General features: G+C 35.1%; 1 protein-coding gene across 2 annotated transcripts in view; it reads right to left on the bottom strand.

Annotated features, from left to right (window-relative positions):
* Positions 1 to 603: 603 nt before the first annotated feature.
* The window catches only part of LOC134746639 (MICOS complex subunit Mic10-like), a 134,683-nt gene continuing 112,277 nt past the window's right edge, over positions 604 to 23,009 (bottom strand). The window contains exons 1-3 of one of the 2 annotated variants that reach the window (XM_063681119.1): positions 5,557 to 5,774; positions 3,758 to 3,926; positions 604 to 702 (exon numbers count right to left, since the gene is read on the bottom strand). In XM_063681119.1, the coding sequence (XP_063537189.1) occupies positions 690 to 702; positions 3,758 to 3,926; positions 5,557 to 5,629 (255 nt within the window). In that variant the 5' untranslated portion in view covers positions 5,630 to 5,774 and the 3' untranslated portion in view covers positions 604 to 689. Of the gene's footprint in view, positions 703 to 3,757; positions 3,927 to 5,556; positions 5,775 to 23,009 lie in introns of those variants that run through there. The other variant, XM_063681108.1, reaches the window with a different exon arrangement.

Below are 23,009 nucleotides of genomic sequence, written 5' to 3'. Positions count from 1 at the left end.
TAAAATAAACGGTAAACGGCGACTCCAGCCCACCTGTAGGCCAATGACTCATTACAGTGACTCACCGGCTCACCATAGCGTTAGCTGCTGCGGAACCTGATGAAATCGCCGCGGACGATGACCCGGTGTCATCATGGGGTGTTAAACTTACAGCAAATATGGAACTGTGTAATGTTATGTTATTTAATCACTCACCTGCTGAAGCAATGGTTTTGTACCGAGTACTTTGACATTAATATTATATTGAACTGAAGATCCCTTAAAAAGTAGGAGTCTAAATACTCCCAACGAACGGACCAATTAAAACTAGTCTTTAAAACGAAGTAAGTGCCGCTCTTTTGATTGTATGACTTTTTGTATTGTATGAAGGAACAGAGTCCTCCATTATGCGTGGTCCGACACGCACTTGGCTGGTTTTTTAGGGTTCCGTACTTCAAAAGGAAAAAAACGGAATACACATGCGTTAGGAGTTTTTTTTTAACTTTTTTACCTAATAAACGTGAAACTTATCCAAAACAGAAAAGTGATTAAAAATAGGAAAAATCGACATTTTAAACTTATCTAATTTAATTTGGAGTTAGATATCGAGAGGTAAATAAAAACTTAAGTGAAAAAAAACTTTATTCACTTAAAAAAAAACATTAGAACTACATACATTGCATCGTAGTAGGAGGATATTGTGGCCCGAATCACGCCTGCTTTCTGAAAACAGAGAAAACAGTATACTAATTAAGAGTCTAATACAGTAATTTTAAACTGTCATGCTCACAGCCCATTGCATTAGCTGTCAAAGTAATTCAGAAATGTATGTATTTTAGAAAGCTTATCCTATCGCGCGGCTAATTTCCCTAACACATTTCAAAAGTATCGTCCCTTCCGGAAGAAAGCATGAAACTTGGCATGCATGTAACTTATGTAGATAAGAAAAACAAATAGAAGAGGATGCAACTTTTCAAGTGGATCCTTCTTCCCTGTCCCCCACCTTAGTGGCCGATTTTCCAGTTTTTCATTATTATTAACAGCTACCTATAAACAATATATTTACATATTCTTCATTAAATTTCCTAACATAAGTGGGTGCCTTTGATATATGTTGCTAGGAATTATAGTTTTGTAAGTTTCATTCATGCTTTCTTGCGGATTGGACTGTTCTTTGAGCTTACGAGTCAGAATAATTCGTTTTCTAGAGACAAAGATATTGATTTGGCGTCTATTAACGCACCAAAACATGTACACTATAATTATATCGATAAATGCTAATGGATAGGGAAATAAATCCAAAATTGTCAATACAGCGACTGATTGTAATAAAATTAATTCCATTTTTAGGGTTCCGTACCCAAATAATAAAAACGGGACCCTATTACTAAGACTCCACTGTCCGTCTGTCTGTCTGTCACCAGGCTTTATCTCCTGAACCGTGATAGACAGTTGAAATTTTCACAGATGATGTATGTATTTCTGTTGCCGCTATAACAACAAATACTAAAAAGTACGGAACCCCTCGGTGGGCGAGTCCGACTCGCACTTGTCCGGTTTTTTATTATTTATCTAAATCCAAAACAGTGTAACGACGAAACCTTTGAAAAACATACACAAATCTAATAACGAATTGCAGCCTTGGAGCTATTGTCCGCATGTCCATCCAAAACATACGTTTCCAAAGCCAAAGAACAAAAGGGCCGACCGACGACAAAACAGAAAATGTAATTGACACAAACTTTTTTATTTCTAAAAAGCCATAGAACTGCAAAGGCGGCTTCAAAGTCGGACATGACTCACAAACGATTGAAACGTTGGTCCGAATGAAAATATTGTAAATGCAAAAAAACAAGTGTCGATTTACCGACAAACGCAACCATATCCTCCAACAGGCCAATTTAGATTTTAAGCCAATAGAAATATATTGAAAAAAAAAACATTAAAGAGTGAAAATAAAACGTACGAAAGCACGGTGGGTGGCAAAGACTACAGAGGCGGTACGTTTGCAAAATAAGTGATTCGGGATAGTAAAGAACAGGGCGGTGCCTATACAAATATGACGGCAAAAACTTCAGATTCAACAGGAACAGTAAGTATAGTGAGTGACCTTTTCGGGGACAAAGAACTAAATGGCAGGGGAAGTCTCCTGTGGCGAGGGTATAGCAGGAATAACGTCTTCACCGTTTGACCGTATCGAAAGCTTTGGACTAGCTAGGGCTGCTACTCTACAATATAAATAGCGTCTGTAAAAGTACCTACTTATTTTGATAAAGCTATAAATTTAACTTGGGTTTCTCATTCTGATTGTTAAAATGCCATTACAGAAGAGGGTGGCATTAGAGTAGGAACTGCATAATATAAAATCGTCAAAGAACAAGTATGTTTTCTGGTCAAATAAAACTATAACTTACATCCTACAAATAGGTAAAAATAATATATCTAATAAAAATAATATATGTAATAAAAATAATATATCTAATAAAAATAAGAAATAAACAAAAATATCTGGGAGACCGAGCTTTGCTCGGAAAACTAAAAAAAAACTCAAATATGCTCGTCTTCCCAGAGATAAGACCCAGCTAGATCGATTTTGATCGAAATCGTTAGAGCCGTTTTCCGAGACCCCCGAAATATATATATATATATACAATAATTGCTCTTTTATAGGTATAAAAAAAGTTTAACTTTGACAACCCTAGAATGTTAACACAATTGGCCGTCATTATAACTTCTCATGTGAACCCGACAACGTTTCATCAATATCCAAATTATTTACAACCCCTACAATGTGGCTACTATATTTTTACCAACCGAAACCGTTTTTAGTATCCTTTAGCGTTTTATGATGGTAATTAGTCCGCGTCGCCTTTGTCTGGATAGAAAGGATCGATTGTCGCCAGACTGTCGGTAATTCCTTTCAATGCGATTGCATTGAGACAGTAAACACGTAATAAGGCTATGAAAGGCAATGTCAGGGTTTTTGAAGATTGTAAGTGCACCAGGGTTGCTAATTAGTTTCGCTGTTTTTGTTAAAATGTGTAGCGATTATAATTATTATTAGTGACTTTGCCAATGTCCTAGTAGACTCTTTTTTTATAAATATGTCAGCATAACAAAACAGCTGTCTATTTCTATGATTCTCGCATTATTAATATAAGTAAAATAATGCGAGAATCATGACCATTTTTATTAGGAATTAGACAAAAACAAGTATTTTGTAAATAATATTTTTAAGCCCGGCAGTGTTGGGTATGGTAGATAATGTAGAGTAAATTTATGATAAGCTGTAATCATAATAAACTTTATTTTAGTTACTGTTAGTTAAGTATAGGGTTTTTTTATACATGTAAATAAATTGGAAGTCAAACACAACACAAATTGCATTCTGCATTTCTAATCATTTCAAAATAATAAATAAATAAATATTAGGGGACATGTTACAGTTACACACATCAACCTATAGCCACAAACTAAGCCAATTTTGTACTATGGGTGCTAGGCGACGATCCGACGATATACACATACTTATTATATAGATACAATACATACTTATATACATAGAAAAACCCATAACTCAGGGACATATATTCGTGTACTCTCACACAAATAAATGCCCTTACCGGTATTCGAACCCAGGACCTCGGCTATATCTGTTAGAAGGTATATCTATCTAAATTTACCGATAATAATAACAGGTTAAAATTGGGCAATAATTCAACATTAAGTAACTTCGTAGGTGTTGGAAAAAAAACTGTTAAAAAAGTTAATAACTTACTTGATCAAGCAGGGATCCGGCTCCAACGAGAGGAGGTACTCGTTGAGGCTCTTCTCGCAGTTGGCGTAGGCCATGCCGACGCCGGTGCCGCCACCGAGGAACAGCGGCCACTTGCGAGCGCTGCGCAGGAAGAAGCTGCCCAGCATCCCGCCGATTATAAGTCCGGCGACTGAAAGGTAAAGTTAAATAGGTACCTGTATGTTCAAGTTGCAAAAAAACCCTAAAAGTAAATATGTTCTCAGTAGTGATGTACCGACTATTGATTTGGCCGACTAGCCGACTAATCGGCGCTCCGATGGCCGATTAGTCGGCCGACTAGTCGGCTAGTCGGCCAAATTCATAAATCATTATTTCTCTTTAAAGTTTACATTCAGATAGCCACTGCAGCAGCTATGTCTAAGTTAGAATGCATTTGTAAAACAATTTTCTTGTTCCTTTCGTCGTTTTAGCTTTTTGCGCGTAATTTTAATGCATTTTATTTCACATTTTAAGCAATTAAATGACAATTTAACCAAGGAAATGCATATGCTACAAGATATTACGGCATCAAATATTCGAATAAAAAATATTTCCTTCAAATACAAGCTTTATGCATAAATAAGCCAATTGCCATTTGAGCATTTTGAGCAAAATAGACTTTCCTTAAGAGACCCGCCCGCCTCAAATAATAAAAATTACATAGGCACTGTAATAAAACATTTGTAATTGCAACCAACTACATAATATTGAATAGATCTCTTTGTATAAAGTACTGTGTCTTTTTCTTTAAGAAATAAATAAATCTATCTATTTACTCCCTACACATGAATTTAATATAGAAATATGAATAACAATATTCGTATGCACCCTTAACAGGTATAAAGTATAATTAATTTCATTGAATAAAATTGAAATTTTATCAAATGTATTTGCTGTTTATTTAGTTTATGTCCTGTTTTTCTGTAACTAATAAAAGGCCGACTAATCGGCCATTTTGGCCGACTAGTCGCCGACTAATCGCCGACTACAAATGTGGCCGGATAGTCGGCTTTCCCGACTAGTCGGTACATCCCTAGTTCTCAGATATTTCAAAAAAATTATGAAACTTTCCATTTTGGACATGCAACAGGAAAGTTTCAATCTCTTTACAAATGAGGTTTCCAAAATGTTTCCTTTTAGAAAATTTCGCAATTTGGGAACTTTCTAGCAGCTAATCAGTACCTACATAGGGTTTTTCGGGTCTGGCCATACTACCAACACCTATTGTTCGAAGGAACGGACTTTTGGCGATTTCGGGCTTGAATAGTTTAAAAGTGTATTTTTTTCACAATCTCCTTCATAACTCAATTTTTGTTCACTATGGAAAAAAAGTGCGCCCTCTTTTTAATGGGCATTTTCCATAATCAATAAAAATAAAATTAATTACACTTCCAATGTGTTTGGGTTAGCGTTGTTCATAACTATTCCAAGTGTTTGGGTTAGCGTTGTTCATAACTATTCCAATTTTCAAATCGATAGCTTCAGTAGTAGTTCTCAAGATATTTAACAATGTGACAGACAGACGGACGGACGGACGGACAGAGTCGCATCATAAGGGTTCCTTTTGTACAATCGTACCTTTTAGGTACGGAACCCTAAAAAGGGTGTAATACTGAAAATCATCATTTATAATTATCTAAAAAACCTTTAGTCTGCCCTTGCTTTGGTAAGGTAACCTTCATATTTAGTATAAACTTTTCTAATGTTGACTATTTGAAATGCTTCTCATGTTTTATTCTCGTGAGTGAATGAACATTTACCGAATGCATTAATGCACTTACTAGTTTTTACTCCTAGGTCGACGAAACACGAATTGTATCTTTGTTCAAATGTTCTTTTGTCGGGTGTAAGCATATCTTTCTTACTTAATACCGTACAATATGCTCATCACAATACACATTATTTTATTACATTTACCAAAATTATAAAAGTAAAATATTATAAGCTCTACAATTTTCCATAACATAAAATTTTTTGATTTTTTTTACACTTGACACTTACAACTGTCTTTTTCGTTTTTAATGATGACAATTGTGGTAAAAAGTTGACATAACCTTTTTTATTGCTGTCACCTCTATAATAAGTTTGTATTACTTTTATTAGTCTTCAAGATGCATTACTGCTTGAAGACTTAGGTATACTTCAAGGTATAACATGTAATAACACTAATAACTTCTTTGATACCCTTTATAAGTAGGATAGATTGAGAAGAACTCGTTGTTCATTTAGGTATGTGACTGCATCTACCTATGCGTTCATGCGAGTTAGTGATACAGGATTTACAAGAGGCGAATTAGAATAACAAAATTTTTAGGCAGTAAACACAATGCAGGGTTCACCAAGCATATGTTCACGTTACATATGTTGTTTTATTTTTATGCATTATATTTTATTACTTTATTGATAAAGATTCATGAACAAACATGCCAATCACGACTAAAATGTGCAGAATAAGCTTCTAAATGCACGCAGCTGGAAACTAATCCATATATACAATTAATATATTCAATTATAAAATCAATTAGAGAAACTAAGGAAACTTGCACACATACTAGATATGCTGATTCAATATTTAAGATCCTTATTATATCGGTTGTTTTGCGAATCTGTCGTTTGTAAGAATGACATAAATATTTAATTATTTGACTTAACCTACTTTACACTACCTCCATTGAGTTAACTGACTACCTACCCTTGACTATTTGACTACTTCCTATACAATAAAATACCTAATCCTGATACTATTTCTACTAAAATAATGAACAGTAAAATTTCCACGAAGCAAATGGTTCTCAATATTGAATGCAGTTTTTGAAAGAAATCTACTACAGAAAAATTCGCCGACAAGAACCCTACCGCTAATTTAATTTGAAAGTTGATTTACCTAATTGTCTTGCCTCACATACATTTGGCAATAAGTCTAATGTGCTGGACATTAGGGAGATTGTAATAATTATACTCAGCAAATGAGTTAATTCACTCACACGTAAAACATATAAAAACACTTTTATACGAGGAGTATACTTATAACCTAAACCCATGTTACTAAATTGAATATTATACCCATTGGCTATATGTATTTGTGAAATCAACATAAAATTTTGATTGCATTATTAAAATATTTTAAATACTCCACCGCCTAATATACATTTATTGCTAATAAACACTTCCATTAGAAAATAAATAACACGGAATACTGGAATAATAAAATAAATTTTTTAACTTCAAACGCCTAAAGAAGCCAGTTGATATAAGACTTGTCAGTCGCTTGCTTTGAATTTTACTTAGGCGCATCACGTTGCTACAGTCAGTGGTATTTTAAAAAGGTACAGTAAAATGCAGATAACTGACCCCCTGCATAGAAACTTATTTGCAGGGGGAGCCGTTATCTCTGCAGCTTACTGTACATGCACATACAGGCAGATATTAGTTATATGTACAGACGGACCGACCGACATCAAGTTACTTTTGCTTGTCTTATATAGGTATTACCTATATTAATTTGGATATATGAATACTTTTCGTTTAATAATGGTCATGAGTGAAATACCTATTCGATGGCGTTGACCTCTTATTCTACTTAGATAGGATGCGGTAGTACCAGCCCCTAACTATTGCATCCTCCTTACCTAAATCTACAAATACGAAATCAACCAAATCAGAAATATTATTTAACAAAAAATAGACTTTCAATAACACTTGACAAGTTCCCGTCTAAAATATTTTTTGATAGACACTTTTATTGTAGTGTTACTTTCTGTCCTTCGAATGTCTATCAAGTAAGTACATACTTTTCAAGATCTTTCTTAAAAGCCTAAACCCAATGTTTTTTTTTTTTTTCATAGAGGAGTTCCTTTGTTGGCTGCTTTCCGACTACATCATCAGATCAGATCGATGTTAGCATATATTATTGCATTGTCAAGCGGCAAGCTCGGCCGACGTTCACCATCCTATACAAACGGAGTTTCGTTCTCATTTTAAAACTACGTGTTTGATTGTAATGAAACTTTGCACATGACATAAGGTATATCTAGGTCTGTAATTAGTTTATATAGTTCTAGTATATAAAACAAACGAAATAGAACAAAAACAAGTTTTGTATGAAAAACTTAAATTCGCTGTATTTTTTCAAGTATTGTATCTGAAGCTACATAAACTAATTACAGACCTAAGATATACCTTATGCTATTGGAAGTACAAAGTTTCAGAGCAATCTAGCAAGTCGTTTTAAAATAAAAGCGTAACTACGTTTGTATGGAGAAACGCGCTTGCTGAACTTAAGTTACAAGATTTGAAGAACATGTATTTGTATGGCCATAATTTATTAAGAGTTCGGTTGACAATCGTGTGGTTTTCTTCAGCTGTGTGTAAATTTGAAAGGTTTAAAAAAGGATTTAAAAAATATCCCGACGAAGTAAGATCCTTTACTTTTTGAAGTCAAGTTTCGTGTGCTCCAGGCACGTTAAGTAGTCGTAAAATCGCATAAATTTATGCACTTAGAGACCCTTTGAAGGCAAATTAGCCTTAAGGCTAATCTTATAAACGACTAACTAAGTTCTAATGATATCAAGCTATTACTTGAGAATTAAAATACAAATTTACCCTGCTTGACATTAGAATACAAATTTAACATTTACCACAGTGATCGTAAAGTTCTGTTTTAAAGCGAACAAGCTGTTTGTCAGGAAAATTGTTTCTTAATACAAGTTGAAGTATTGTAAATAGCTTTAGGCAAAATTAACAATTAGTAAAATTATACTTTCAAAGGGAATATTGAACATTTGCATAATGCTAAATGACAATATTTTGGGTAGGGGAATCACACCCCTACACGTTTTATTGTGAGTCAAAATAGATGTAGCGTCGTTGATCTCTGTCCGGGTGTTTATTTGAGACATTTTTCAAAGACCTTTGCTGGTAACAGGGCTTGGGGCGCCACTTCATAAAGCGTATTCAATAACAGTTTACACAATAACTGCATGTGCAAGCAAACCATATGACTTAGCAAAGTCACCGCCGTAATATATCGGACGTTTACGTTTTATCTACATTGTCAACTTAATTATAAATGCGCCATTTTTTGTGAACATACAGGCATATTCTGATTTTAATAACAGGTTATCAATTAGATCCGGATTCGATCTGTCAGTGTCAAATGTGAGATGTCTTTAACCAGAAACGTCACTTTTGACTAGGGAAAAGACTACTTGTAACTAGGGAAAACGCGTTTTCACTAAAAACTGGTTTTTACGGTAACATCAATATTGTGTATTATACTAATAACTATTTAACTTAGTATTAGATTTCGCATATAACACCGATCCATTTAGTTATGTTCTAAAATTAAATTGTTTAGGATATTCAATGTTATATGTGGTAAATTGGTAATAAAGTGACTAAATTTATAGAAATAGTGTAAATGCGTTGCGTACGTGACTACGTGCAACAATTTATGAGCGATATTAATTTCATTGCAAATGAAAAATTCCACACTTCGCCTAAAAGGGTCACATATCGTGGCTTGCATTTTAATTTTTGCGGACATAATAAAAATGACGGTCATTTAATGAGGATAAATTAATATTCATATAACAGGTAACTTATTTAAGTACATAAATATTATATTGACCTGATAAATGTTTGACTATTTCATATGGACCTATTTTAATTATAGGTATTACCAAAGAGGATATAGGATAGAGCGGTACTGTCATAGTAAATGTTGTAGCCACAGTAAATTCACTGCCATCTACCGACACACGATTAAAACTAAAGTTAAAAGTATCAAAAAATGTATTTATACATGGATAAATGTTATTTTTTTATTTGCAATATTTGCATTTATTATTTTTAAATTATAGTACGGCGGTTTATGGTATAGAAGTCTTCTGGAAATCGATTTTCGCTCATGTCGTCGCGAACATGGAAATATTTGGTATCAGTGCATTCAGTGTGATGTCCTGAATACAAATGTATGAGATGACAAGCGCGAAAGTGGTGGAGGCAGTTGCTGTGACGTCAAAAATTCGGCAGTACAAAGTTTTTTTTTTAAATCATATCATGTGGGGTATCAAATGAAAGGGCTTTGTGAGTACATCACAAATATATAACATACTATAACATTTTCAATACTTCGTCTAACAAATTATTAGAAAACGTTCAAAAATTTCACAATCCACAGTTGACTTTGAACTGCTCTAAATTGAAAATGACTGAAAGGATCATTCCAAAATTCATACCATGTGACTGTGGATATCCTCTATATAACGTTAAAAAATAATTAACCAGATATAACTAAAAATAAGAAAAGTACATCAAGTTGAAAGAAAAAAGGTTAAATTTTCTGTTACATTAAATGTGACAAAATTAAATTACCATGTGGATGGTATGATAAAAAAAAAGTAAAAAACTTTGTACTGCCGACTTTTTGACGTCACAGCAACTACCCCCACCACTTTCGCGCTTGTCATCTCATATATTTGTATTCAGGACATCACACTGAATGCACATACCAAATATGTCCATGTTTGCGACGACATGAGCGAAAAGTAACCTAAAGCCTGTTCCGCCAAGCCACTATTATTTTGACTCATGTTCTTTCACTGATATGCGTTAAAATTGTTAAATAAATAAAACGAAACCGTCAACGCCCTCTATACGAGAGTAGGCCGAAAGTAGTGGCGCCATCTGATCGAGAATCAAACTTTCTTGATTTTCGAGGCACGGTTTTTCCTTAGACTGGGTCCATCTATTACGGACTTAGACCTATAAGATATAGGTCTAAAAAAATAGAATTACTTAGTAAACTATTACATTTACCTACTATATTTTACTATAAGGACTGTACCTACACCTCTACTAAATATTATTAACGCGAAATGTTTGTCTGTCTGTCTGTTCCCTCTTTACGCTTAAAGCGCTGAACCGATTTAGATGAAATTCGGTAAGGTGATAGTTTGAAGCCCGGCAAATGACAGGGTAGTTTTTTTCTGTTTTTTTGTCTATTATTTTTAATATTGTCTTCGGTTACCGCGATAGTTACTCATGAAATAAAACTATGAAAACGGATTATATCGCGTATATTGAATTTATAATACATCCCGACGTTTCGAACTCTTTACAGCGTTCGTGGTGTATTATAAATTCAATATACGCGATATAATCCGTTTTCATAGTTTTATATTATTTTTAAATTATATATTTTACTAGCTTTTGCCCGCGACTTCGTCTGCGTGGACTTAGTAACCCCAGCTAGAGTAAGAATAGCACCTGGAGAAAATCTTATAGCAATTATTCATTTTGAGCATATTATGCACACAAATTAGCAGACACTTCATTAATTATCTCAATTCCATCCCGCTTTTTACTTTCTTAAGGGATGATTTTCGGGATAAAAACTATCCTATGTCCTTCTCAGGGACTCAACCTATCTCTATGCCAAATTTCATCTAAATCGATTCAGCGGTTTAAGCGTGAACAGGGAACACACAGACAGACAGACAGACAGACAGACAGACTTTCGCATTTATAATATTAGTATGGATTATGCGCAAATGAAATTAAACGGCGCATGGCTATCACCAGATCCGCCATGGATCGGCACAGGAAAATATGGAGAAACAGAAACATCACAAAAGCCACTAAAATACGACTTGTCAGGGCATTAGTGCTTTTTGGAATTTAAGGGAAAGCGAGAAGAGTGGTGTTGGAAAACAATGCTTAGCATAACCTGGACATAGTTCCGAACCAACGTCTTACTTAATCTTGGTATCAAACAGCGTCTTTGTTCCATCTTCAAGTGTAGTAATCGCACTTTCTTTCGTATTCTCACCTATCGGTCTCCGATGCGTTGGACAGACCTAATGTAAAATAATGGCTGCGGTAAGGGAATAATGGCGACGGATTTTGAAGCTTGACACCGGCCCTGATATGACGACCACGATCACTGTGACAAGAGTGTGACGACAAAGAAGAAGTTTTTATCATTCATCATTCCACGCAAACGAAGAAAAAATCCTCTTAAAAGGTTTAGAGCCAGTATTTTAATAACAGATCAGTGATTAAAAGTTCTGATAATTATTATTTCCTTTTTTAAAGTAAGACATATAAATATTTACATTCACACAGCTGTATATTAGTGTTTTAATAACAATTATAGTTAGTCACTTCACGTTTCCCCAACCTCAGCTAAGTCCATTAGACAAACCAACGCACGTCCAATTAAGACCGAATCGCACTAATCGATGCAGTCTAAGCCGGTAATAGACAAAGGGCTTACCGCCAAACAAGCTGCAAGCTAATCGCGGTAGAACAGCGTGCGTATTCGGAACTCGCAGCATAATATCGCGCGGTATGTCTAGGATGTCTTATCAGATCAGCCGCGCCGAAAGCGGCTAAAAACTGAACGAAACAGAAACATCACCTTTTGCAGAATTCAACAAGTCTTTCGAGCGGCGTTGTGGGTCGACGCATCGATAAATATCTTAATGAACCCTTTTGAATCGTCGAATGATTAAATAAGTAAGGTAAATAATTTGTAGCTCCAATGAAATTCAGTATTTCTAAATATGTATGTACTTGCCTGTTTCTTCTACATTACATACTTACATATTATCAAATACTAGTTGGTCATTGATTTTCATTACTGAACATAGACGTTGTGAATGATGCTTTATTCTTATTTTCTTATTCTATTAATACAATTCAATGCCTTAAAGACCTTATGAGAAAGACTGCGAAAGCGATATCGCTGTGTTACGACAAATAGCTTTGCGCACATTGAGTTGAGTTAGGGGTGCTACCGCAATAATCCTATCTGCATGTCTTATCAAAGCAGGTTCTCGGTAACGAAGCAAAATTGACAACCCTGAGATGGATTAGCCGATGACAGGCGGACAAGTGGCTGTTGCATTATTGATTACTAGTAGATGACGGTGAATAAGTAAGTGCAGTTAGACGTTAAATTATTAACGTTAATAAAGCTGATTGACAATATCGCCACACCTACACAATATAAAAAAAACTCATTGGTCAAAAACCAATATTTAAAAATAGTTATTTGTGCAACAAGAGAGGAAAGTTGGTTTTTCTTGCGAGTGTTTATTTTGAGTCCCGAGAAAGCGAAAGATTCTAAGGTTGAATCTTGAGCGTAGCGAGGGACTCAAAAACACGAGATGTAAAATAACTTTGCTCTTCTAATAAAATCTGGGGAAAGGGAGGGAAATAAACAATAATCGAATTGTTATTTTTTCTTTAAGTTAGGGCTATTATTTAGTTACACGTTTATAGATAGCAGCAAGGATAGATATAACTCCGTAATAGATGGATACAGTCTAAAGAAAAATCACGAAAATTTGATTCTCGATCAGATGACGCCACTACCTTTGGCCTACTCTCGTATAGAGGGAGTTGACGGTTTCGTTTGTTATTTACCAATTATAAAGCATATCAGTTAAAGAACATGGGTAAAAATCATAAAAATAATTAATGCAAATAAAAAAAAATCATTTATCCATATTTAAATACATTTTCTCGTATTTTTATGAATCTTCATTTTTGTTTTAAAGTGTGTCGATAGATGGCAGTGGATTTACTGTGGTTACAAAATTTACTGTGACAGTACCGCTCTATCCTATTATATATCCTCTTTGATAGCAGTGACGTGATGACCAGCATGTCAGTGAGAACAACTCGAAATTGAGCTTGCTTTTTCTTTGAGACCTGTAAGATAAGGTATTCAATTGTCTTACAATATTATTATGTAAACTCGTAAGCGCCGAAAGTGACTGTTTGTAGAACAGCCCGGCGGACCTCCACCGACTTTGTGATCTACTTTCCACCCTGTCAAAATACAAAAAGAGTTAGAAATTGTTACACGTATATGTGTGTTACACATATGTATAAACAATTAAACCTTTTTCGTAGAATTAAAGTATGTCTAAATTTAGCCTAATTATTGGTCGTGAGCGAACATTATACTAATTGCCTTTGTCACCATACACAACTCACTGGCGTTTCACACGTGTGTTCAATCACATGGCACATTTCATGTCACGGTTCTGAATGTGGTATTTCAACATTGTTATCTTTATTACTAAATATTTGAAGACAAATTGTGTGTATTAGTTACACTATAGGCATTGGACTACATGTTTGACTCACCATAGTGAAATCATGGATTTTAATTTTACTGCATTTTTATTATTTCGTAATAGTTCTATTTTTTAGCATTATGAGTTTACTATACGACAAATTCTCCTCGTAAGTTACCTAAGGCCTCGAAAATAAACTGAGAAACTTATCACAACGCATAAAATTAGTACAACTATAAAAGTGGCTCAAGCCAACTCGCACGGGACGGGATCGTAAAATTGATGACGACATTCGTAAGCCTATTGCCGCTGTAAGAGAGATTTGGAAAATTTTGCAAATTTACATGCAGATTTCAGCACTTACATAAGAAAGTGCAGCTTTTACCGGCTAGCATGACTTGCGTTCTCGCGCGCGTCTCCATCCTTGAAGTCTCGCAAGATATTTAGAGTCGCGCGCGAGAACGCAAGTCATGCTAGACGGTCTTATCTGATTTACATAAACAATAAATGTACCAAAGATACATGTGAAATCACTTTTACAATCGGGTCTAACGCGAATTTATTTGGTTACCTGTACCGACGTTTCGACACAGGTTTCACTGGTCATGGTCGCGGCTAACTGTCGTCTCAGCAAAATGTCAAAACAGAGATTTGTGTGACTTCCCGACGAAAAGTGCATGAAAAAGTTTGGGGTAGACATCACATTTTTAAACCGCCCACTACACATAAATGTTAATTATTGTCCATAATCCGACACGCAACACTCAACATCCACGCGCACATCCGAAGATATATGTAGGTCCCTTGGCTTTAACTTCTGAATCACTGGTCCCCAAGCTACCTTACATTAGATAGGTAAGCACGGTTTTTTTAGGGTTCCGTACCCAAAGGGTAAAAACGGGACCCTATTACTACCGCTGTCCGTCTGTCCGTCTGCCTGTCACCAGGCTTTATCTCATGAACCGTGATAGCTAGACAGTTAAAATTTTCACAGATGGTGTTTTTCTGTTGCCGCTATAACAACAAATACTAAAAAGTATGGAACCCTCGGTGGGCGAGGCCTACTCACACTTGGCCGGTTTTTTAAAACACCTATTTGAAAAATCAGATTTTGAAGTATGTACCATTTTCTGTTGCCTACTAGTATACAGACACTATACCTATATTGAGTATTGCATTCTAGAAATTTTACTACCGCTTATTTGCATGAATTTAATTCGGGGGCGTTTTACGAGAGTCATTTGACATTTGACTTTATAGTGTTGTTTGCGCATCTTCAGGGTAGGATTAAGAGTTACGAGCAAAGACAAGATGTTTGCACGAACATGTTACAGAAAGTTTCGGGAAGCGTGTTTATTCTATGATGAAAGGCATATCCAGATATGAGAAATGCGTTCATACCATTACCTAGGTCAAACAGTTACACAACACTTCGTGTGGTGGTACGTATTTAAATTCCCATATAATTATCTAACTTTATTGTTTTTTTACTTATTAGAGTAGTGACGGATATATACATATTTATAATCGTCTTTAGGCAAGAACGCATTTTGAGGGACCAACGGACGGTGAGCCGGCTAAACATCGTTTTACCAGTTCGATAATAGTGAAACGGTCTGATTCGAACTTTATGTACGAGTATGTCGAAAATTTGCTAAAGATACGATATGGATCGGATATGTCAGTGTCAAAAGTGACATTTTTGTTTCAAGAAACGTCACCTTTGACGCTGACATATCCGATCCATGTCGTATCTTTAACAAATTTTTCACGTATCTTAAAGTTCGAATCAGGCCGATAGACGTTGTTTTAACCTACTTCTGTTTTAACTCACCTCTCTGTCTCCCCTATATAAAGTTACACCATTTATTATTTAAGAACGGCTGAACCGATTTTAATGATTTTTGGGTTTGCTGGATTTGTCTCTACCCCAATTAGCAGAATATATATTAAGCACAGAACTAGTTATAGTATTCCATGAAAAATAGTCATTAAAAATAGCAAAAAGAGTGGTTTAAAAAATGATGGCAGACATGAAGATCATTTTTCGTGAATCTAAGTTGTAGAGGGTTCGGATCTCGATAATTATGACTATTTTAGAATCCAAAATGGCATACGTACTTTCACGTAAAAATCGTCATAGCTATCGTTTTTTAGGTCATCGGGGGTAATGATGTTGAAAATGATTACCATTTTTGAATCCAAGATAGATGTCATGTACGTATGATGATGGATGTGTGTTTCATGCAACCGTCATGGATATTGTTTTCTAGTGGTAGAAGAGCCGGCAGTAAAGTTTCGAACCAACGTGATACCGCGATGAGATGCACAATGGTTTCCCATAAAACTGATGCTAAGTCCGGATTTGATAGTCTGCCACGGCGGAACTAGCCGAAAGTACAAAAAAAATAGCCACTTCCGGTGCGAAAAAGGGGGGTCATTTAACCCATCTGATACTGCAATAAAAGCTATGGCATCAGTTAGAAATTTACTGGTAGAAACAGAAAAGCGAAATCTGCCAGTATGATTCCTGCCGGAAGTGCTTGGCATACGCCCTCAAAGGTGACCATCGGGACCCCTAAATTAACCCATCTGATACCAGCATGAAACCAATTTCAGTCGGTAGATATGAACCTTCTCTTCAGGAATATATAAGTCTGCCAGGGCGCTTTCAGCCGAAACACCTTGACATACGAGATTATGTGAGCAACATCCGTGGAACCCGTATTTTGGAATTGTACAAATTACAGACATTTTAATTGTTGCAGGCTTATGATTTATTACCTAATGCTTATATTTGTATATTTTTATGCCATTAATAACATATATTTCAGATTTATTAATATACACAATATAATTTGGGCATTAATTTAATACCTGCTTACGGCTTTGTACTTCTTTGTTTGCCTTATAAAGGTGCTAACAAATTAGCTACCGATATCTTTACAGTTGATAGTACTCGGCTCCTGAAGTATGAAACATTATAGGTTTTATGATGTTATTTTGAGAAAATTGGAAAACAAATTTGCTTTGTAAAAAAACTCTGTTAATGAGATAATTAAATGATACCTCATTGAACAGATTCTAAAACCTCTTTTAAATATAAAACTTAACTGGCCACTTCACGTTGATAAATCAAATGACACGTTGACAATGACATTTAAGACACACAAGCAGTTAAATACATGATGATTCTTTTTTAGATAGAATTATAGTATATTTATTTTGTTCGGTAAATAAAATAAAAATTGTGAAATTTTCTTAATTTCTATTAAAAGTTAATTGTTCTAGTGCAAAGTACCATCTCGTAAAATTTCTGTAGCTAATTTGTTAGCACCTTATTTATAAATAATAAAATAATTTCAAATTACAATATTCTTTATTTACCAAAATGAACAAAATTATTATTATTACATACTTATTGTAAACGGGTGTGAAAAGACAGGATTTTCAACGTCAAGGACGTTTTTTACCAATAATCCAAATATGAACATTTTACATCATTTATTATTACTAAGACTCCGCTGTCCGTCTGTCCGTTTGTCCGTCCGTCTGTCCGTTTGTCCGTCTGTCACCAGGCTGTATCTCTCATGAACCGTGATAGCTAGACAGTTGAAATTTTCACAGATGATGTATTTATGATGCCTGTTGTATATTATATAAATATTTAAATGGGGCTCCCATACAACAAAAGTGATTTTTTGCTGTTTTTTTCCGTAATGGTACGGAACTCTTCGTGCGCGAGTCCGACTCGCACTTGGCCGGTTTTTTATTTGAGTCCCTTGTTAGTTTTTCAATTGTGCACTTGTGAAATCAATTTTTACCCGCCTTATTCAGAGAAAATCAAAACCAGCAATTTTCTTGATAACCATCCTTAAAACGGGGTCGATCGATATACATAAGAAAAGAAAGAAAGGGGTGAATAGAATTATGTAGTTTTAGTTGTCATAGACATCGAATTTATTAACTAGTATTTGCCAACAACAAACCATAAATGCAATTGAAGAAAACATATACATATATGTATATATCTCACTTTCACGATTTTTACACATTATTCTTCGAGACCACGGGGACAACGCCGTACTCGATACGTCGGAGGTAAATCTTAAAACTTAAATACGCGATTAAGTCCCGTTTCCAATTTACATTTGAAATAGACAAGGGAGGGGTAAAATTAAATGGGGAGAAAATACATTTTATACGATTTGCAGACGACATCGCGGCGTTTGCAGAAACTTCAGCTCAACTAGAACATCTAATGTCTACTGTAGGTTATAGGTTTACCTGTCTTTTAGGAAACTAAATATTTTCTTTTATGCCGTTTAGTACAGCTTTGATGTCTACCGTTCTCCAATTCTCCCTCAATTGCTCATAGGTTAACTGGAAGAGATCCCTGAAAGGGATAAGTTCGCCTTTGTACAAATGATGCGTTTTTCTCCCTCTAACCACTCTCCTCTATTTGACTTTCTTTTATACTTTTTCACCGTTCTACAAGAGAAGAATAAATAAATTCAAATCCGCAATTCTTTATGAGTTTATCACTTTAAAACTACGACCGTCAAGATGTACCCCATCTTGCCCCATGTGCCTAATGAAATGCGAAAGTTTTTTGTTAAAAAAAAAAACCGTACTTGAAACCAAACAAGTCCTTAGCTGTTGTCGTGATTGCTGGGCCACAGGAATAAATTAATAGTATATATGTGCTGGTGATAATAAGTAAACAAACGCAAACCAAATAAACACAAAAACCGGCCAAGTGCCAGTCGGACTCGCGCACGTAAGGTTCCGTACCATAATACCATTACGCAAAAAACGGCAAAAAAGTCACGTTTGTTGTATGGGAACCCCACTTAAATATTTATTTTATTATGTTTTTAGAATTATTTAGAATCATTTATTCATCAATTGTGCATTACAGTTAATGAATACAGGTGTTATAAACAATTAGTTATAGTTTGTTGTTATAGCGGCAACAGAAATACATCATCTGTGAAAATTTCATCTGTCTAGCTATCACGGTTGATGAGATACAGCCTGGTGACAGACGGACAGACAGACAGACAGACAGAAAGCGGATTCTTAGTTATAGGGTCCCGTTTTTACCCTTTGGGTACGGAACCCTAAAAAATAACAAGGAATATGGCAATAACAGTTTTTTTGCAAATAAATAATTAACGACACCATTTGTCTAGCCGGTCACTGTGCGAACTGATTGCTATGATGGCGACGCATCGTCATGCGTTAACGGGATTCTGATGGTCAGTCGTGTCGCCATATAAAGCCGCTACCCCGTCTTACTCGTCTTGCCCCTCCCTCCCCTACATAAGATAGTGATTAGATACACCAAATAAGTGAAAAAACGCCTCAAGCGTAAAAGAAACCACCAAAAATCATTTTATGTCGCATTACAAGCCTGATTTAGCTATGAATACTAATAGCCCCTTATTCGTAAAACTTTACGAGCCTGAATTAGTTAAATTATGTTTTATCCTTTTCTTACAAATACATAAGTCAAAATGACAGACAAAGACAAACGATTCATATAGCTAATTCAATGACTATTAATCACATTATTTAATTTATTTTAACTTAATTTATTATAAATATGTGTTATTAATAACGTAATAATATACAAATATAAGCATAGAGTAATAAATTAATAAGCCTGCAGTATTTGAAATGTCCGTAATATGTCCAATTCCAAAATACGGGTTATACGGGTACCACGGATGTTGCGCCACATAATCTCGTATGTCAAGGTGTTTCGGCTGAAAGCGCCCTGGCAGACTTATATATTCCTGAAGAGAAGGTTCATATCTACCGACTGGAATTGGTTTCATGCTGGTATCAGATGGGTTAATTTAGGGGTCCTGATGGTCACCTTTGAGAGCGTATGCCAAGCACTTCCGGCAGCAATCATACTGGCAGATTTCGCTTTTCTGTATCTACCAGTAAATTTCTAACTGATGCCATAGCTTTTATTGCAGTATCAGATGGGTTAAATGACCCCCCCTTTTTCGCACCGGAAGTGGCTATTTTTTTTGTACTTTCGGCTAGTTCCGCCGTGGCAGACTATCAAATTCCGACTTAGCATCAGTTTTATGGGAAACCATTGTGCATCTCAGCGCGGTATCACGTTGGTTCGAAACTTTACTGCCGGCTCTCCAACCATAGGTTGTAATTTCGAAAATTAAGACATTAATTGACTGGCGGTATGACGTTCGCCGGACCCGGAAATGCTATAAGCGAATGTTTCGCCTATTAAAAGTTACAAAGAAAGTTAACACCCAAGCTTGTAGAAACCTGAGGTAAACAACACATAAAACCTTTATCTCTTTAACTACAAGATCTGCGACAAATTGCCAATTTTCTACCAAAACCATTTCAGTCACGACTCCTAAAAAAGTTATTTTATTGAAATATCACCCTTACAGTGTTCATCATAGAAGTACGAATTATATTTTTGGGGCGGCACAACTATTATGGTAAAAGTATACGACGTCATCCGTCGAACGCACAGTGAGCCCAATGCTTGGATTAGTTGGTAAAATGCATCGGTAGTAAATTTTACGAGTATGCAAATGAAACGGTAGATTGGACAGTAAAAACTAAGCCGTGATATGTAGGCTGAGCAAATTGATGTACGCTGAACATATTGTTGAAAATTACGTAACGAGAATAGTCGTAAAATAAAAATGCAAATTTTCATGTTTAAAGTTAAGTACATTCTGTCCACAACTGGAAAAATTTAGATTTTAAAAGTTTACATACATATTTAATACAACTTATAATCGACCATTAGGTACGTAAAAATAGGTACATAATGGCTAACATTTATATTTTGATAATTTTAATTAATTACATCTTGTATAGGGTAAGGTAAGGTGGAGTTAGAGAAACTTTGAGGCAAGAGAAACACTTGAAGGTAAAAGAACAGTTAGGGATACTTAAAGATAAAATTTAAAGAATTTCATTACTCATAAGAATATTACGATTTACTTACATGAGTACTTATACTAAGAATTTATTATCTTGATGAATACATTTTTATTTGTTATATAATATTAAGTGCAAAATTAAGTTCTTGCTAAATAGACAATTAGACACACAAAGTATGTATGTGGGTAGGTAGATATGGTTATTATGGATAATATTATGGGAATGTGGATGTAATGAATATATGTTTATTACAGATAAAATGATGGAATATAAATGTTAGAAACATATATGCTTATTGTGGTATTAATGATAATTACTAGCAGTCTATTTATTTGCAAGACTTTGTTTAATTAAAAAAAGAAATAGGGAACTGAGTTTATATAGAGATATAAGGGATATAAAAATTAATCTACATGCAGGATGGTTAAAATTGTTGTAATGCACGTAAGTAGCAAGTATATAAATAAAATAAATACATTAAAACTTTGCGAAAGTTGAAGAAATAATTTATTATGTGATAGGTATAGTATATCGAATTGAATATTTTGTTGTAAATTTAGCAATAATTGACCGAAGCGTAGCGAAGGTCTACGGTTTGACTCGGGCATTTTGCTTTTGTATGTCCGGATGTTCTCCTCTACAGGTCGCAATTCTCAACCGATTCTCGTGAAATTTTGTGACCAAATTCTATGATTAAATAGAATTTTTTTGTCGATCCGTTTTTTGGAAATTTTTCAAAATGGCGGAGTTGTGATAGCTCGCGCCTAAACAAATAGTCGTATCGATATCATAACAGTATTTTCCTTTTGAGATATGTTTACAGATTAAATGTCAAAAAATGCAGAAACTTTGTATTGCTGGTTTTGGCGGTATTTAGATATTTAGTTTTTACTCGAGAATGATTAGCTGAATTTCGTCAGCTTAGGTAAGCACTATCATAGCGTGTTTTGCAAACATTCGCTTTTTTAGTTTACACCGGGTGGTCCCTGGTTCGATCCCCAGTAATTGTATGCTGCTACATAACTTTTTGTATTTTTTTACACTTAAAATTCGTATTGTTTTTTTATTTTTCTATTCTGAAATTGATTGATCAAGCGCGGGCTAAGCGTATTCGTTTCATTTTTACAAGCTTTTATTTAACTAGCTCTAAAAAATATGTTTTATTTTTGTTATTTTAATTTTCTAAAGTATTCTTAACGGCGGAGCCATACATTTAGTTAGCTTTAAATGGTTCTCCTTATTCCGAACTTCATACAGTTTGATTAACAGTTTTTCTTTTAAAATACGTAGATTTCTTGCACCATAAACTTTGAGGTTTAAGTAGTATAGATTGGTTTGTCTGAGCGGGTTTATGGAGCCAATTATTCAATAATATTATTGAAAAATGCAATAAAATATTGAGAAAATTTTACCCAACGCCTGTTTGTGTGAGTGACCTTTACACTATCCATGTCAAACAAGATGGTAAAGTTGTTTAATAATAACTAACAAAGATGTCATTTTAACACAGGTGACCTAACTAAGTGCCTAATTTGATGGATATGTGGTGACATCGTGAGGTCGAAACGGGCCGATTTTTAGCGTTCCGTACTCAAAGGGTAAAAACGGGACCCTATTACTAAGACTCCTCTGTCCGTCTGACCGTATGTCTGTCACCAGGCTGTATCAAATGAACCGTGATAGCTAGACAGTTGAAATTTTCACAAATCATGTATTTCTGTTGCCGCTATAACAACAATTACTAAAGCGTACAAAACCCTCGGTGGGCGAGTCCAACCCGCACTTGTGCGGTTTTTAGAGTTTCGAGCGCTTCATTTCGTGTGGCTCCCTTCAACATATCTTTACTACTAAGCATTTCAATACTTTTAGAAAATCAAAAACCAGCCAGGTATACAGGTTGGTTTGGGTCAGTGAGGGCAGCTACCAGATCCCGTGCTGCTACGCGATATTGATCTTAGAAAACCTTCCCTCAATTTCAAATTTATGAAGATTGGGGTTTACAGATTTTAGAAAAAACATAGGTACCCACAGGATGCCAGAAAAAGGTCATTTTTGACAAACTTTTTTGACGTGAAACGTAAGGTGCACGCACGTCTTTAAAAACCCGTAGCTCGGATCGAAAACCGATATTAACGAAAAAGTGTTATGGCGCGGTGGCGGTATATTATGAATGGTTTCGATATTAGTGTATCAACGAAAGT

Source organism: Cydia strobilella, chromosome 1 (genome assembly GCF_947568885.1).
Source record: "Cydia strobilella chromosome 1, ilCydStro3.1, whole genome shotgun sequence".
NCBI lineage: Eukaryota > Metazoa > Arthropoda > Insecta > Lepidoptera > Tortricidae > Cydia > Cydia strobilella.
Note: the sequence above shows the minus strand (reverse complement) of the source record. Positions and strands in the feature narration are given on the sequence as shown.